Source organism: Gossypium hirsutum, chromosome A07 (genome assembly GCF_007990345.1).
Source record: "Gossypium hirsutum isolate 1008001.06 chromosome A07, Gossypium_hirsutum_v2.1, whole genome shotgun sequence".
Lineage (NCBI taxonomy): Eukaryota > Viridiplantae > Streptophyta > Magnoliopsida > Malvales > Malvaceae > Gossypium > Gossypium hirsutum.
Window position 1 is genome coordinate 11,098,900 of NC_053430.1, and position 16,449 is coordinate 11,115,348.

The 16,449-nt window shown below is 32.3% G+C and overlaps 3 protein-coding genes across 3 annotated transcripts; all 3 read left to right on the top strand.

Annotated features, from left to right (window-relative positions):
- The first annotated feature begins 561 nt into the window (after positions 1-561).
- On the top strand, positions 562-8,086 carry LOC107936617 (methionyl-tRNA formyltransferase). The gene is made up of 13 exons (XM_041117561.1): positions 562-682; positions 4,325-4,549; positions 4,633-4,695; positions 5,329-5,463; positions 5,738-5,840; positions 5,906-5,976; positions 6,065-6,169; positions 6,253-6,286; positions 6,367-6,467; positions 7,057-7,116; positions 7,181-7,387; positions 7,467-7,587; positions 7,684-8,086. Exons 2-12 carry the CDS (start codon positions 4,415-4,417, stop codon positions 7,554-7,556), a joined length of 1,104 nt encoding a protein of 367 aa, XP_040973495.1. The 5' UTR covers positions 562-682; positions 4,325-4,414; the 3' UTR covers positions 7,557-7,587; positions 7,684-8,086.
- A 3,822-nt stretch (positions 8,087-11,908) lies between these two features.
- On the top strand, positions 11,909-13,338 carry LOC107936619 (heavy metal-associated isoprenylated plant protein 21). The gene is made up of 3 exons (XM_016869376.2): positions 11,909-12,132; positions 12,243-12,318; positions 12,899-13,338. Exons 1-3 carry the CDS (start codon positions 12,058-12,060, stop codon positions 13,195-13,197), a joined length of 450 nt encoding a protein of 149 aa, XP_016724865.1. The 5' UTR covers positions 11,909-12,057; the 3' UTR covers positions 13,198-13,338.
- A 1,560-nt stretch (positions 13,339-14,898) lies between these two features.
- LOC107936616 (heavy metal-associated isoprenylated plant protein 21) lies at positions 14,899-16,071 on the top strand. The gene is made up of 3 exons (XM_016869374.2): positions 14,899-15,414; positions 15,502-15,577; positions 15,663-16,071. The coding sequence occupies exons 1-3, from the start codon at positions 15,217-15,219 to the stop codon at positions 15,959-15,961; spliced, it is 573 nt and encodes a 190-aa protein (XP_016724863.2). The 5' UTR covers positions 14,899-15,216; the 3' UTR covers positions 15,962-16,071.
- Positions 16,072-16,449: the final 378 nt, after the last annotated feature.

Genomic DNA, 16,449 nt, shown 5'->3' on the forward strand with positions numbered 1-16,449 from the left:
ATTATTATACAAATAAAAAAGTAGGATAAATTGACGGAAATTGTTATTAATGGTAGGGGAGAGCAATCAATTTAATCAATTAAGTTTTTCTTGAATTGACTTTAGCATGAAAAAATCCACATGATCCACGATAGTTAAAAAACCCAATCAAATTCAACCAATTTTGATTTGGTTGATTTGATTGATTTTTCCCATTAACCGACTTTGAGTTATTGAGTTAGATTTATATGATTATTTATTATATATTAAAAATATAAATATATTTTAAATAATTTAAAAATAATATAAAATAAGTTATTTTTTAAGTCAGTTTGGTTTTAGGATTCAAAAATCAATAATCAACGAAATTAATTGATTAAAACAAAGTTAAAACCAACCAACCCGCCTCAACCGACTAAATCGAAACTGAAAAATCGAATGGATCAGTTTTTTCAATTTTTCGGTTAAAATATAAATTACTCTTCCCTAATTAATTAATTAATTAATGTTCCTTAGTTGCTCAACCTAGTAAAAAATTGTTGTGGCATTTTTAGGGAGAACGAATTTCAGAGGGATTGGATAGGCATTTTCACCTTTTTCCTTTTACGTTGGATAAAAGCCAGCCCAGTCCTCTTCTGGCAGTAGATAGAATTGATATACAAAACATGAAACAGAAGCTGAGAAACAGCAGCGGATGACAAAAATCTGTTGCGGAAGCGACGATAATATTAATAACAATATTATCAGAAATATTTAGATAATTATTATGCCAACAATTATACTAAGAAAATTCCCAGTTAAATTGGAGGGGTCACAATGGTCCCGCTTAAAACCCAACAACTAGACAGAACTCACTTAGATATTTATAGCAATAATAACTAAATAAATATAACCAACATAAAGCTATTAAATATAAGCAAACAAATAAGAAATAATATACCAGAGATTTAACGAGGTTCGGCCAATTTAGCTTACGTCCTCGGACACTACCAAATTAATATTTCTTCTAGAAATATTACAAAGGAGAAGATTTTGGGATCATACAACCAAAGGGGGAGGGGTTCTATATATAACAAACCAAACCCCCTCCCTTTCTATCTTTTCCTAATGTGGGATATTGCCAATATTCAACAAATCTCCACCTTGGCGATATTCCACATCTTCGAACATCTTCTCATAACACAAACTTCAATAGTGTCTTCAAATTTGCAACCAATCGCCTTCTTCCCTTTTGGTAGTTGTGCCAGCTTCCACGTCTTGTTTTTCTCTAGAGATTGCATTTCCTCTTCCATTGCACCTAACCATCTATTATTCTCTAAACTCTGAATGGCTTCGGTGTAAGTGGATGGAATATTATCAACAACTGGAAGTGCATAAGCTACCATGTCAGTGAAACGAGCAGGTTTCTGAATTTCTCGTCTCTGCCTTCTGACTGCAATTGGCTCTGATTGCTGTTGAGGTTCTTGGGTAGAAACCTCTTCCTCATCTGACTCTGCATCTGCCAATGAAGAATCACTAGTGGTACCTTTTGCTGGAATTACCACACTCTGCTCAAACTCCACCTGCTGCGGAGTACACTCCACCTGCTGTGAAGTACTACTCACTCCTTCTGGATTTACCTTATTCAACATGGCAGATTCATGAAAGGTAACATCCCTACTGATTATCGTCTTCTTTGCCTCTAGACACCACAAACGATATCCCTTAACACCAGCATTGAAGCCCATGAATAGAGCCTTCTTTGCTCTTGGATCTAACTTTGATTCTTTCACATGATAATATGCAATAGAACCAAAAATGCGCAAGGTGTCATAATCAGTAGCAGGTTTTCCATACCATTTCTCCAAAGGAGTCTTGCCATTTATAGCAGATGATGGCAAATGATTGATGAGATGTTGAGCGTACGTCACAGCCTCAGCCCAAAACTTTCTATCTAATCCAGCATTAGATAACATACATCGAACTTTCTCCACAAGCGTTCGATTCATACGCTCTGCCACCCCATTCTGTTGCGGTGTTCCACCTACGGTGAAGTGCCTTACTATGCCACAATCTTGGCATATCTTCAGGAAAGGATCGCTTTTATATTCTCCACCGTTGTCTGATCGGAGAACCTTAATCTTCCTTCCTGTCTGATTTTCAACTTTAGTTTTCCACTTAAGGAAAACTTCAAGCACCTCATCTTTGTTCTTCATAGGGAACACCCAAACTCGTCTGGAAAATCATCAATAAAGGTGACAAAATAACGTCTTCCTCCAAGTGATGGAGTCTTGGACGGTCCCCATACATCAGAATGCACATAATCCAGAATACCTTTAGTATTGTGAATCCCAGTGCCAAATTTCACCCTTCGTTGTTTTCCCAGAACACAATGCTCGCAAAATTCAAGTTTGCAAGTCTTTGTACCTTTCAATAATCCTTGCTTGACTAGAGTTTGCAAGGATTTTTCACCAGCATGGCCCAAACGCATATGCCACAGCTGTGTTGCCTCAGCGTCCTTCTTGGTACTCGTAATTGCTGCTGCTGTTGTCCCGACCACTGTACTACCTTGGTAGTAATACAGATTATTCTTTCTTATGCCTTTCAACATCACCAATGCTCCTGAAGTTGCTTTAAGAACTCCATCTCGTATTGTCACAACTAGGCCTTTAGATTCTAACGACCCCAAAGAGATGAGATTCTTCTTCAACTTTGGGACATATCGTACATCCCGCAAAATTCTAGTAGATCCATCATGACTCCTCAGTTTAATTGAACCTATCCCGGCTATTTTACATGTGTTATCATTACCCATGTAAACAACCCCTTCATCTAGTTTTTGAAATTCAAAGAACCATTCCCGAATGGGACACATATGATAGGAACAACCAGAATCCATGATCCACTCATCTGCATATAATGTTGAAGATGTCATACTAAGAGAAAAGTCTGACTCTGCTTCACTATTGCATTCTGCAACATTTGCATCTTGCGGAGTCTTCCCTTTTTTCTTCAATTTTGGACAATCTTTCTTCCAATGTCCTTTTTCTTTGCAAAAAGAACATTCATCTTTGGCAACAGCTCGACCTTTGGACTTTCTTCTCTTCCCCTTAGACTGACTTTGCTGACGACCTCTTGTTACCAATGCTTCCACTGCTGCTTCACCTGAACCTTTCAACTTATCCTTTCGGCGTAGTTCATAGCTATACAATGCAGCAGTTACTTCATTGAAAGTTACTTCCGATTTTCCATGAAGTAGAGTAGTTTCAAGGTACTCAAACTCCTCAGGAAGCGATCCCAACAACATTAACGCCAAGTCTTCGTCTTCAAAAGTCACATCCAAATTCAACAAATCAGCCACCAGCTGATTAAAATTGGTAATGTGCTCGTTCATCGTGGTACCAGGAACATAACTGAAACGAAACAGTCTTTTCTTCATATGTAACTTATTTTGACTGTTCTTCTTCAAGAATTTCTCCTCCAATGCTTTCCACAATTTACTTGCAGAAGTCTCTTTACTGAATGTATACTTCTGCTCTCTGGAAAGACATGATCGAATTGTACCACATGCCAATCGGTTGATGGTCTTCCATTCTTTATCATCAACCCCTTCTGGTTTTTCTTCCTCAATGGCAATATCTAGACCCTGTTGAAAGAGGGCATCTAGAAGCTCACTTTGCCACATGCCGAAATGACCTGTTCCATCAAAATTTCCACTACAAATCTCGTATTTGCAGTTCCAATCCTCGGCAAAATGTACGAAGTGGAAGTTGTTGATATGGATGGTTTTTCTTCTGTCATTTTTGCCATAGCTTCTACTTAATAGCCACCAAATGCAGAATACCCACAAGCTTTAGGAAATGTTTCTGATGTGTAAGATCAGACTAAGCTGCAAACACAGAGCATACTACAAAACCTTGGCTCTGATACCAATTGTTGCGGAAGCGACGATAATATTAATAACAATATTATCAGAAATATTTAGATAATTATTATGCCAACAATTATACTAAGAAAATTCCCAGTTAAATTGGAGGGGTCACAATGGTCCCGCTTAAAACCCAACAACTAGACAGAACTCACTTAGATATTTATAGCAATAATAACTAAATAAATATAACCAACATAAAGCTATTAAATATAAGCAAACAAATAAGAAATAATATACCAGAGATTTAACGAGGTTCGGCCAATTTAGCTTACGTCCTCGGACACTACCAAATTAATATTTCTTCTAGAAATATTACAAAGGAGAAGATTTTGGGATCATACAACCAAAGGGGGAGGGGTTCTATATATAACAAACCAAACCCCCTCCCTTTCTATCTTTTCCTAATGTGGGATATTGCCAATATTCAACAAAAAAATCAAGTTCCCAAAAACACAATTTAGCCACTGAAGTAACAGAGAGGAAAAAGAAACAAAAGAGAAAATAAGAAGAATAGAGATATAAATTATGTATTCACCCTCAATGCTACGTCGTTTCTTCTGCTTCAATGCAGCAGCATCATCGTCTTCAATAACACCTTCTTCTTCTACTACTACTATTACTTCCAAGAAAAAATCACTTGTCTTCTTGGGTTCCCCTCAGGTAAAAAAGTATCATTTTCTATATATTTTTCTATGTTGTTCTGTATTGTTTTTCTAAACAATTGGTTTCCTTTTTTTTAAAAGGTCTCTGCAACAGTTCTTGATGCTCTCTTCAATGCTTCTGCTGCACCAAGTTCTTCTTTTGAGGTACTAGGGAGAAAAAAAAGTTCGAGACTTTTGTTGTAATTTGGTCCTTTATAAGTTCATTGATAATGGGTTATTGTTAGTTCTTGAAAGTATGGTCTCGTTTGGTGATAATGTTCATTGAGATTAGCTAAAAATTGATGGTTTTAGGGTTTATAATGGGAGTCAGCCTATCAATTGGTGTTCCCAATTGTATATGGAACTGTCAATTGAAACTTTACTGGTTTTCTTGGCATTATACCTTGCATTTTGCACCCTCTAATTAGTTCATATAGCAAATTGGTCCTTTTGTTAAATATTTCATCAATTTCTACTTTTAAAAACATGAGGTACATATGGCACTGTATTGTAATTCTTTGGTTATTTCATCAGTTACCGAGTTTTTTACTGTAGAAAAGGATGAAAATTTTAATTGAAATGATGAATTTGCTCTTTGTTTCAATATATAGGAACTAATTTGCTCATTTTTTTGAGTAAATGGGACAAAATGCAATCTGACTCCTAGGACAAGGGCCTATATGATACTTTTACCTCATTATATGCATTTGCTGAAGGAAGAGCTTAAAATACTTGTGCTATTTTGCGACAGTTTTTTTTTTTCGTTGATAGTCATTGCTATATTTACAATTCATTTAGGTCACAGCAATTGTTACTCAGCCACCTTCTAGAAGAGATAGGGGCAGAAAGGTGATGCTGTCACCAGTGGCACAATATGCTCTTGATAGAGGCTTTCCTTCTGATCTCATCTTCACACCCGAAAGTGCTGGAGAGGTAGTTTTTCTTTCATTGTTCCGATTAGTATAGTTTGGAATATTAAGTCATTCATCGGTTCTTATTAACAATCTACAACTACATGATAATGTGCTAGACGGTTAGAGCCTATATGTTGTGTCTTTATGATATGTTCTGTTTTATGTCAACATATATGTAATTATCTGGTTCTTTTAGCTTTCTTAACTTGGATGATGAAAGCTGGTTTTATTTAGCTATGCCTTGGTTTCGCATGCTCGGTTTTTATTTACATGCTTCTTTGTACTTTATATAGGAGACCTTCTTGTCCAATTTACGAGCTTTGCAGCCTGAACTTTGCATCACAGCAGCCTATGGGAATATTTTACCCACCAAGTTTCTCAACATTCCACCATTAGGTTAGTCCGTGATTTTTTTCGTTAACAAATTGCTTTTATCTTCTTCATTTTTTCCATGTATACAGGAACGGTCAACATTCACCCGAGTCTACTACCATTGTACCGTGGTGCTGCTCCTGTTCAAAGAGCACTTCAGGTTCTTCCTCGCTATATAAATTTGATTGCAATTAATAAAATGTTTATGATTCTCGTATGATCTTCAACCATTTAGTCCTCTTTATTAGGATGGTGTTAAAGAGACCGGAGTCTCATTAGCATTTACTGTACGCGCCTTAGATGCTGGACCTGTCATTGCCCGTGAAAGAATAGAAGTTGATGACCAAATCAAGGTAAAGATATTCATTTCCCGAAAGTAATTTGTCAATTAATAATCACTGATAGAATGATGAATGCTTATATGATTTACCTGCAGGCACCGGATCTGCTAGCATTACTATTTTCTGAAGGTGTTCCTATTATGTTATTTGATGATCGTACAATTAAATCTAATATACTATTTAAATTTATCTTATCGTAAGTTATGCAGGGTCTAAACTTCTTATCTGTAAACTTCCCTCCATATTTGATGGATCCGCTAAAGTGAATGCCGAACCTCAAGATGATTCTAAAGTTACATTGGCTCCAAAGGCAAGGGTTCCATTTTCTTTTATTTCTTTCTCTCTTTTTTAAGTATCATTCACAGGAATTATTTGAATCGTGTCGCATCTTTGATGCATCCATGTTATATATTTCCACACGATTTACTCAAGTAAAAGCACTACGGAGGCCCTTGTACTAAGAATCAGATTGCATTTTGTCCCTTCTACTAAAAAATTGAACATATTAGTCCCTGTACATTAGATTTAAGTGCAAACTGGCTCTTCTATTAAAAATTCCATCCATTTCTGCAGTTAAAGCTGGTCCTTGTATGCCAGCACAAGATACACATGGCACGCTACTTATCACTGTTTAGTTATTCTGTTAGTCATGTTAGTTACAATAAAATGGATGAAATTTTTAACAGAAATGACTGATTTACTCTCTAATTTAATGTACAGGGACTAATTTGCCTATTTTTTTAGTAGAGAGGGCAAAATGCAATTTGAATCCTAATACAAGGGCCTCAATGGTACTTTTACCTTGATATGTTCAATCATGCATTTGGATGATCTGTCAATGACCTTTAATGAGTACTTAATGTTTGCTTAAATTAACCCTTTTTCTTCAATTTATGCAGATAAGTCCTGAAGAATCATGGTTATCCTTTGATGAAGAAGCTTTAATTCTACATAATAAGGTTGGTTTCTCTTCTGTTTTCTTTGAAATTCGACAATGCAGTCATGACGTGCAACTTCTTTTAGGTTCGTGCATTTGCAGGTTGGCCTGGAACCCGAGCTAAAGTTTTAGTCATTGATGATGAAAGTAGCAACAACCATAATATCCTCGAACTTAAAATCATCACCACAAGAGTAGGGTCTAATGATAAAATCCGGGACAATGATGTACATGACGTTGCTTTCGTCAAGGATGCATTGGTATTTCCCTGTGGAGGATGTACAGATCTTGAGGTGGGTGAAAATTCGTTGCTTTACTGGTATTGTTGTTTTTGATTTCTTATTATTTTCTGGTTTGCTGGTCTTGAAACAGGTATTGGAAGTTCAACTTCCTGGTAAGAAGGTGACATCTGCAGCTGCGTTTTGGAACGGTTTACGTGGTCAAAAGCTAAAGACATTATAATGAACAAGGCATTTTACATTAGACTGATAATGTAAAATTTTAATATTCGATTCCAACAAATAGTCTGCCATGTTTAGGCTACGGCAAGAATGTAACATCTGACAGCTCTAGTGTTTCGGTTTTGCAGAGCATTGAACCAACTTCCCTCTTTCATCGGGGCAAAGCTGCAGAAGACATATAAGACAGTAAAACTACCTGAGTTTTGTCCTGGTTCGTGTGTTCCAGCTTCATACCATTTGCTTAATTCATAAACCGGAATCTGCCACATGACATCAGCTATGGACTCTGATTGTTGACTCTTTTAAGAGCATACAATTCTTTTTGGTAACCATGAAATGTAGGTTTAGACATAATTGTTTATTTCAAACATGACATACTGCAAGATGTTCAATCATTTTCACCATGTCGGTTTTTCAAACCCGAGGTTTAGGAACCTATAAACTTCTGCTATTGATTGTTCAATAATCTCGTCATGTACCTCTTTTCATCGTCTTCGTTTATCATCTCGGTTTAATCTTTTTTCTGCTGAAGCATCTTGCTGAATATCTTTGATCATATTAATGATGCATTAGTGAAAAATAACTAGAACAAGCTACATAATGGATATGTCAAAACTGTATATAATATAAATTATGAACATATATTGAATTTTTTATATATATATATATGATATTTTTAACACGATTATAATAAAAGAAAATAGGATAAATTATATTGATAGTTATTTAACTATTAATAAATTTCTTTTTTAATTATCTAACCGTGAAAAATCAACTATTCTGACTTTTACTTTTTTGGTCATCAGCTATTAAATTCCTAATAAAAAGATAATTTGACAACTTTTAAAATTGACATTTATATATTGTATTAATTTAGTCTTGATTACAAAAATTAAACTCTCAGCATTTACACATTGTGTAATCTAGTTCTTTTTGCACTTTTATTATTTTGTAACATTGAGAGTTAATTTTAAAAAAAATGAGAAAAGATGAAAAATGTTATTTTGGATTTTTGGATGTTTTTATTTTTTATATATTTTTTATCAATTTTTTTTTTAGTTTTTTTAGTGAAAGGATCACAGAAAAAAATAAATTTATAAAAAAAAAATAAATTGCATAATTTATAAATATTAAGGTTAAATCTATTAAAATGAAGATTAAATTAACATATTGAAGATTAAATTTGGCCTAAGAACACAAAAGGACAAGAATACATAAGAGAATCATGGGGAGGAAATAAAGAAAAGTAGTTGAAAGGAAATAGTGTTTATTTTCTTCCTTTTTTTTAGAAAGGAATAAAAGTACTCAAAATTAAAGGGGTTCTTTTTTCTTTTTTCTTTTTTTTTATTTCTCCATTTCCTTTCCTCTCCTTTCATATCTTATCCTTTTTATATATATTTTTTTTCATTTTATACCCAAAACACAAAAGGAATTTCATTCTCAAATAATATTTACGTTTAACCATAAAAATGATTTTTTTAGGTTACATATATAATTGCAAGTTCAATTATTACAATGCATAATTATATGAATTAATCTATCATTTAGTATTTGATTTTTTTTCACTACTATTGATGATGAATATTTTAGTTTCGACCAAAAAAAATAAATTAAAATAAATTTTAAAAGAGTATGTACATAATTTATACATGATAAGATTTGATTTTATAATTACCTAAAAAAAAGTTGAAAATAGGATTTAGTCGATCTAGATTCAAATGTAAATATATAAAAGTTGTTGCTTTTGGCATGAACACGCAGAGGACATAGCAAAACGCCCTACAAAATAGCATCTCTGCCAAATTAAAGCATTCGCCACTCGCCCCATCCAGCTATGGTAAACTGTAAATAAAGTTTCATACTTTACAAAATTCACGATCAAAGATACGAAACAAAGGAATATACAACATTCCACTACTAATTTTCAACGTCATATAATTTGCACAATGTTAACCATAAAAAAAGTGCTTAATATTATAAGAAAAAAAAATATAATCACATGGATGTTGTTAAATTTATATAAATATAAATATCGTACGATTGGTGATGTATAATAATATTGGATAGATTTATATTTTGATCACTCAATTTTAATAAATTATAAAATGATCATTAAATTATTTGAAAATTTTTATTTAAGTTATCGGACTATTCATTTTTTTTATTTTATAAAAAGTCTCGCTAGCGAATTTCAAGAGACAATTCAACGATCAGTATGGTAAATCAGCACCTATCGACCAGTAGAACATACCTTAGATCCAATTCGGTCTGATGATCAATATCAGATATCAGAGAAGAAAGCTGTTGGGATTGTAGTTCGTAAATTCATGATGTTGAAAGTTGCTCCATGAAAAAATTGAATTGTAGAAAAAAAAGAGGAATGAAAGCTTTTGATTGGTGCAAACGGTGCGTACTAAAAGGGCTATACGACAACGATTTTAACTGTCTAGTGATTTAAATAAAAACTTTCGAATATTTTGGTGACCATTTGTAACCTTTGAAGTTAAGTGACCAAAACATAAATTTACTAATAATTTAGTGATATTGGGTGTAGTTTATCCAACAATATTTATCATTGTATGGTGCAAGTGGTAGATGTAATGATAAGACGCATTACATTTTTAAAGAGAGATGTAAATTTGAACTTGAGGAAAAAGAGAGAGCTAGTAACATGTATAAAAAGAACAGACATGAAAGCAAAATAAATTGATTCATGAATCAGGTGATGAGCTGAAGTTGAATTGAAGGGGATGTAGACTTTAAAAAGTTATTTAAAACTGGGCTGCATCCCAAGCCGACCCAGCTTCGTGGTTAAGAAAGAGAGTTGGATATGAACATGGGATTGGGTGGCAAAGGCAGTCTATGATTCTCTACTGTTCCAAGTTAGGCTTTGGGCATCTAATAAAGTGCAACTTTTTGTATTCTCCCCACTTTTTTCTCTTCATCTACAAATTGGTTCACGACTCTTATTGTTCGCAAAATTGTTTATTCTTTGTCAAAATTGACTTTTGCACCGACGAAGCCAAAGGGGTAAGCAGAAACTCGAACAATCATTTTAGGTTTTTTTTTTTTAAAAAAAAGAAAAATTATAATTCGTAAAATGATTCGTTTTTAGATTTTGTAATCTTAAATAAAAGTGTTGGAGACATGACCAAAATTTTAACCCATCAATGATTGAGAGCAACCAAAGCAAGAGGACCCCTAGAATATGACCCCCAAAAGTTAAATGGAACAATTTGCCTTTGTTAAATTTCAAAAGAAAATAAAAATACTAATGGAATCAACCAATAAAAGACAATATTCTCACCATTTTAATAATTATTTAATGAAAAAATAAATAAAGAAAGGGAAATCAAATTCAAGCCACACCCATAGAACAAAATTCAATAAAATGGGACACCATACAGAAAGCACAATAAATTTAATATAAAAAAATCAATACTAATGGTACAAATGCTTTGACCCTATATTTCTTTTTTATTTTTTTTAAAAATTAATAACTTAAGTTACACTTTTTTAACTGATATTTTGAACTCTTAAAAATTTATTATTTTATCGTAATTTTTTAATACAAAATTTCTAATTTCTCCTCGAATTTACTAGAATCATGTTTTTTGGTCCATGGTTTGTGGGCATACACCTTTTGCTCCTTTTTGTATTCATTTCTTTCATGCTAAGGAGCATTTTATCTTCTAGAGCCTACCTTTTCAATTTTAGAAAAATCATGCAAGTTTAAATTTTGTTGTTAGTCCTTGTATATTGCGAAAGTTGTGAATTTAGACTTTATAATTTAATTTAGTCATTTTTAGTTCTTTATTTTTTAAAATTTTAAACTTTTAGTCCTCACCAAATAATAATTACTGAATTTGTTTAGTTAAGTTATGTTCTTTTTCCAAAATATGATGCTACAAACATATTATCATATGCGTAATGCCATGTTGGCTTATTATTTCCATGTATTACTCACTAAAAATTCAGTTAATGAATTAACGATGGTCTCTTGCATCAAGTTGAAATTTCAAAATTCGAAAAATAAAGGGACTTAAAATGATCCAACTAGAGAATATTGATTAAATCTACAACTATACACATAGTACGGGGCCAATGATTGAATTTAACCAAACATATTTAACTGCTACTATTTGGGTCAAAACTAAAGTTTCAAAATTAAAAAAATACAGGGATTAAAATTGACCAATTCAAAAAGTACAATGACTAAGTTTGATTAAATGAAAGTACAAGGACTAAATCGATAACTTTTATAAGGCAGAGGGACTAAGAGAAAATTTAACCATGATACAGTATTACAATGAGATGAAGGGTTTTAAATATCCATATCTTTCCTTTGTTTAGTTTTCTTTAAAAAAGTTAAATAAATTCCATTTCCATATAAATACCAAGTCTCATAATCCCATCATTATATCAACATTCATTTTTTGTTCATTTGTAAATTTTCTCTCCAGGCTCTATTTTGTTCTGTTTTGCTCTGCTTTTTTCTGCAAATGGGGGCTTTCGATTATATTTCGAGCTTTTGTAGTGTTACCAGCACTAAAACAAGCAAACGCAAGCCAATGCAGGTTTATGTTCTGTTTTTATTATTTTTTTAATTAATAATTAAAGAAATAAAATCACCTTTAAATGCTAACAATGGAATTTGTTGTTGTTGTTTTCTTTTTTGAATGTTCAGACAGTTGAAATCAAGGTTAAAATGGACTGCGATGGATGTGAAAGAAGAGTGAGAAATTCTGTTATCAACATGAGAGGTCCAACCTCTCTTTCTGTGCTTTAATTATGGTTTTAGTCCCTCTACGGTGCTCAAATTTTATCTCCGAAAATTGTGTCAACATGTTTAATTAAAATGAGTAATTTTAAGAAAAATCAATAACATTATAATTGGAAGTGGCAGGAACTAAGTATGTGGCCTAATTAAAATTTTCAAAAATTTAGTAGTTAAATGAGAATTTTTAAAAAATATGGAGATCTGATTAAATTTTTTTAAAATCTTGTGAGATTTATGAGAATTTCCCAAAAATTAGGAGAGCTTAATTAAAATTAAAAATATAAAAGGCAGCTTGGCCCGTCTTGGGCACCATTACTGTTTGCACCTGATAATTCGATTAATTAATAATAGTGGGACTAAGTAATGATATTATAAAATTGAAAATAAATTAAATTATGCAAAACTAAATTATAGGGGACTAAATTAGGAATTTGATCATGATAGAGGGATCAAAACTATAACTTAATCATTTTCATCAATTCCACTTTTAAGTTTTCAATCACACTAGCAAATAACATTAGGAACTTCCTATGTTGTTAACATCCTCCTCTATGCACACACAGGTGTAAACACAGTTGACATAAACCGGAAACAAAGTCGATTAACAGTGACCGGGAATGTCGACCCGAATAGGGTGTTAAAGAGAGTGAAGAACACTGGCAAGAGAGCGGAGTTCTGGCCGTACATCCCGCAACATGTCGTGTATTATCCGTACGCATCGGGGGCATACGACAAAAGGGCACCGGCCGGACTTGTTCGGAACGTTGCGCAAGCTTATCCAACAGCTTCTTCCAATGCACCTGAAGAGAAATTCGCATCCTTATTCAGCGATGATAATGTTCATGCATGTTCAATCATGTAGGATTTTATTTTTGGTATAAACTATTCTTGGAGAAAGTAAACATTTTAGTAATACGTTACAAATTGAGGATTTCAACCAGGCTTTATACCATATATATGTATATTATTTAATAATAAAAAAGATTGTAACAGTTTTGGTATACTTTTAAGCTTTACAATTGTTCACCCAAAAATATTAATAAAATCTCTTTTATATATTCATAACATTTTTAAGGAAGGTATCCACTTGCACACTATAAAAGCTAAAGTAATTTTACAAACTGTTTATATGATTAATATTTTAGCAATTTAATTGTTATATTTAATGGTCTATTCATGTAAATCATATATATTAAATTTACTGTAAATTTAAAATTTCTAACTATTTATTTTATGTAAAAAAAATTCGACCATTGAATATATATATTAATATATAGAATATTTTCGATCAAAATGATGAAGATATCAAATCGGTTCAAAAATTTACATGCATGATAAGTACAATTATATTGATAAATTTAATGATTGGATCACTGAAATATTAATTATATAAATCGGTACAGAAGTGTGCAAAACTATTTTAATTTTTACATTGTGGAAGTAGTTCCCTCCTTATTTTTTATATTTTTTAATACGTGACATATTGATACAAATATAAATGCATATATTAAGGAATTACAATTTTATACATATTATTTTGAGAATCGATACAACTGATGAAAAAAAATCCAAAATTGAAAAAAAGTTAAAATTGGTAGAATTATTTTTTCAATTAAAGGGTAAATTACCCCATTAGTTATTCTAAACTAATCACTCCACCCTTCTTAGTTAGAAATCCTAGCCATCGTCTCCCTTAAAGATGTTGCAACTTCCTCCATCAAACCACTATCAATGAGTATTGTCCTATCAGTTAGTGACATCAAGAGATGCTTCTTCTTTCTCCTTATTTCCTTGTTCTCTTCCTTTCTTCTCTTTACTCATGGTTGTTGCTTCTCACCATTGCTACTGTGATCATTTGATGTCTTCTCCTACGTCAAATTGTCAATCCAAAACCACTAAAGTGAAGTCTTAAGCCTCATCTTTAAATCTATAGGATTATATCTCTCAAAAAGAAAACCTGCAAAAAATTGTAAGGTCACTTCCAAAGTTTTAGAATTTTCGACGCACCAATCTCCTAATTCTACTATCGTTATGGCTTGATTTTAAGATATCTTTCTACTTTTGAGCTCACAAAGAGTGGTTTAACAAAATCAGTGAAGACATCTTTAAAAGAGGTAGCAACTACGGTTTTTAGGTTAGAAGAGAAAAGATGAAAAAATAAGGAAAAAAAAAGATTTAAAAAATAGATTTAATGGTGGAAGAGATGATTTAACAGTTGAGTAACTAGTTTGATCAATTTCTTTAATGGTGATACCCAAATTAACAAAAAAAAATATTAAGAGACCAAAATAAAAATAAGGAATTACAAAATAATTTACCTTTAATTAAAAATCATTAGTTTTTAATTCATTTTTATCATTATCCTTAATCTTTTGTAAATATATAAGTTAATAATTTTAGTTTACTATCTCTAACTTCCGATAATGTAATCTGGATTGTTTAACACAAAATTTCTAATTTCATTCATATATATATATATATTATATTCGGGTTCACCAGGAACATGCTTTTTTAGTCACATAAAGCATGGTTTGTGGGCATACCTTTTGTTCCTTTTTGTATTCATCTTTTTTTATGCTAAGGAGCATTATCTTCTACTCCCTACCTTTCTCCAACTTAGATGAGATAAAGGTTTTATGTATCCATTTTTCCCTTAAATTATAAATTTAACTCCCAAACTAGTAATTAAAATTTTACTTAAAACCATTAGCTTCATTTTATTTTATTTAATAAAATACACAACATTCAATAAGAAGACAGATATTATCATATTTTAAGATAAAATAAGATGATTACTATTTTTGAAGTCAGTGAGGGACAATTATTCATTTGAGTGTCTTTTTTAAAACAAACTTAATAATTCCCTTTCCATATAAATACCATGTCTCATTATCCCATTATCACATTTAACATTCCTTTTACTTCTGTTTTTTTTCTATCAAGACTCTGTTTTTGCCCTGTTTTTTTGTCTTACCATCCAACTTTCTCCAACCAAAAACAAAACAACATGGGGGCTCTCGATTATATTTCAAACTTTTGTACTGTCTCTAGAAGAAGAACCAAACGCAAACCAATGCAGGTGTGCACATACTTACATATATATTCCCTTTTTCCTTTGATTTTATGCTCTGTTTTTTTTTCACTTACCGATGTAACATGTTTTCAGACAGTTGAAATCAAAGTTAAAATGGACTGTGATGGCTGTGAAAGAAGAGTGAAAAATGCTGTAACCAACATGAAAGGTCCAACCCCAACCTCCCTTTCCAATTTCATTACATAAATTGAAAGAAAAAGACAGATTTAACTTCATGTTGTTAACATATGTAGGTGTAAAAAGTGTTGAAGTGAACCGGAAACAGAGCAGGGTAACGGTGACGGGGAACGTGGAACCCAACAGAGTGTTGAAGAGAGTGAAGAGCACGGGGAAAAGAGCGGAGTTTTGGCCGTACATACCGCAACATGTGGTGTATTATCCGTACGCATCCGGGGCGTACGATAAAAAGGCACCGGCGGGATTTGTTCGGAACGTGGTTCAAGCTTATCCGGGTAGTTCTTCCAACGCGCCCGAAGAGAACTTCGTATCTTTCTTCAGTGACGATAATGTTCATGCATGTTCAATCATGTAGGCTTAAGCTTAAGCTTAAGCTGTTAGGGTTACCAAATATAAATATATATGTATCTATGTATGTATCATTTTAGTAGGGGGAAATAATAAAGTTAGATGATGGATTTTTGACGACGGTGTTATATATCTTCAGTGGTTGTGGTACATTTTTATGCTTTACAACTGTTTATTGGAGAAGGTTAATTAAGCCTCTCTTTTATATGTACTTGAATAGCCAAAAACTTTAGCTTTTAACTCAAAATTTGAGGTTTGATGTTGTTTGAGGTTTGATTGAATTTTAATTTTTAAGTTTTGAGTTTGACTTGAAATTTAATCGAGCTATTCGAATTCAAGTTTATCAATTTTCAAGTTCGAGTTTGATTAAATTTTTTATTATTATTAATTTTCGTATTCAAGTTTGAATTCAAGTTCGATTTAGTTCATTCATACTTAAGGTTTTATTTATAAAATATAAGGGTAAAAATATAATTTTATAATATTAAAATATAT

Coding starts and splice junctions, on each gene's coding strand:
- LOC107936616 (XM_016869374.2), top strand. CDS start 15,217: ATGTCTCATTATCCCATTATCACATTTAACATTCCTTTTACTTCTGTT. Junction 15,415..15,501: donor CCAAACGCAAACCAATGCAG/GTGTGCACATAC, acceptor ACATGTTTTCAG/ACAGTTGAAATCAAAGTTAA. Junction 15,578..15,662: donor TGCTGTAACCAACATGAAAG/GTCCAACCCCAA, acceptor TAACATATGTAG/GTGTAAAAAGTGTTGAAGTG.
- LOC107936617 (XM_041117561.1), top strand. CDS start 4,415: ATGTATTCACCCTCAATGCTACGTCGTTTCTTCTGCTTCAATGCAGCA. Junction 4,696..5,328: donor CACCAAGTTCTTCTTTTGAG/GTACTAGGGAGA, acceptor CAATTCATTTAG/GTCACAGCAATTGTTACTCA. Junction 6,468..7,056: donor AAGTTACATTGGCTCCAAAG/GCAAGGGTTCCA, acceptor CAATTTATGCAG/ATAAGTCCTGAAGAATCATG.
- LOC107936619 (XM_016869376.2), top strand. CDS start 12,058: ATGGGGGCTTTCGATTATATTTCGAGCTTTTGTAGTGTTACCAGCACT. Junction 12,133..12,242: donor GCAAACGCAAGCCAATGCAG/GTTTATGTTCTG, acceptor TTGAATGTTCAG/ACAGTTGAAATCAAGGTTAA. Junction 12,319..12,898: donor TTCTGTTATCAACATGAGAG/GTCCAACCTCTC, acceptor ATGCACACACAG/GTGTAAACACAGTTGACATA.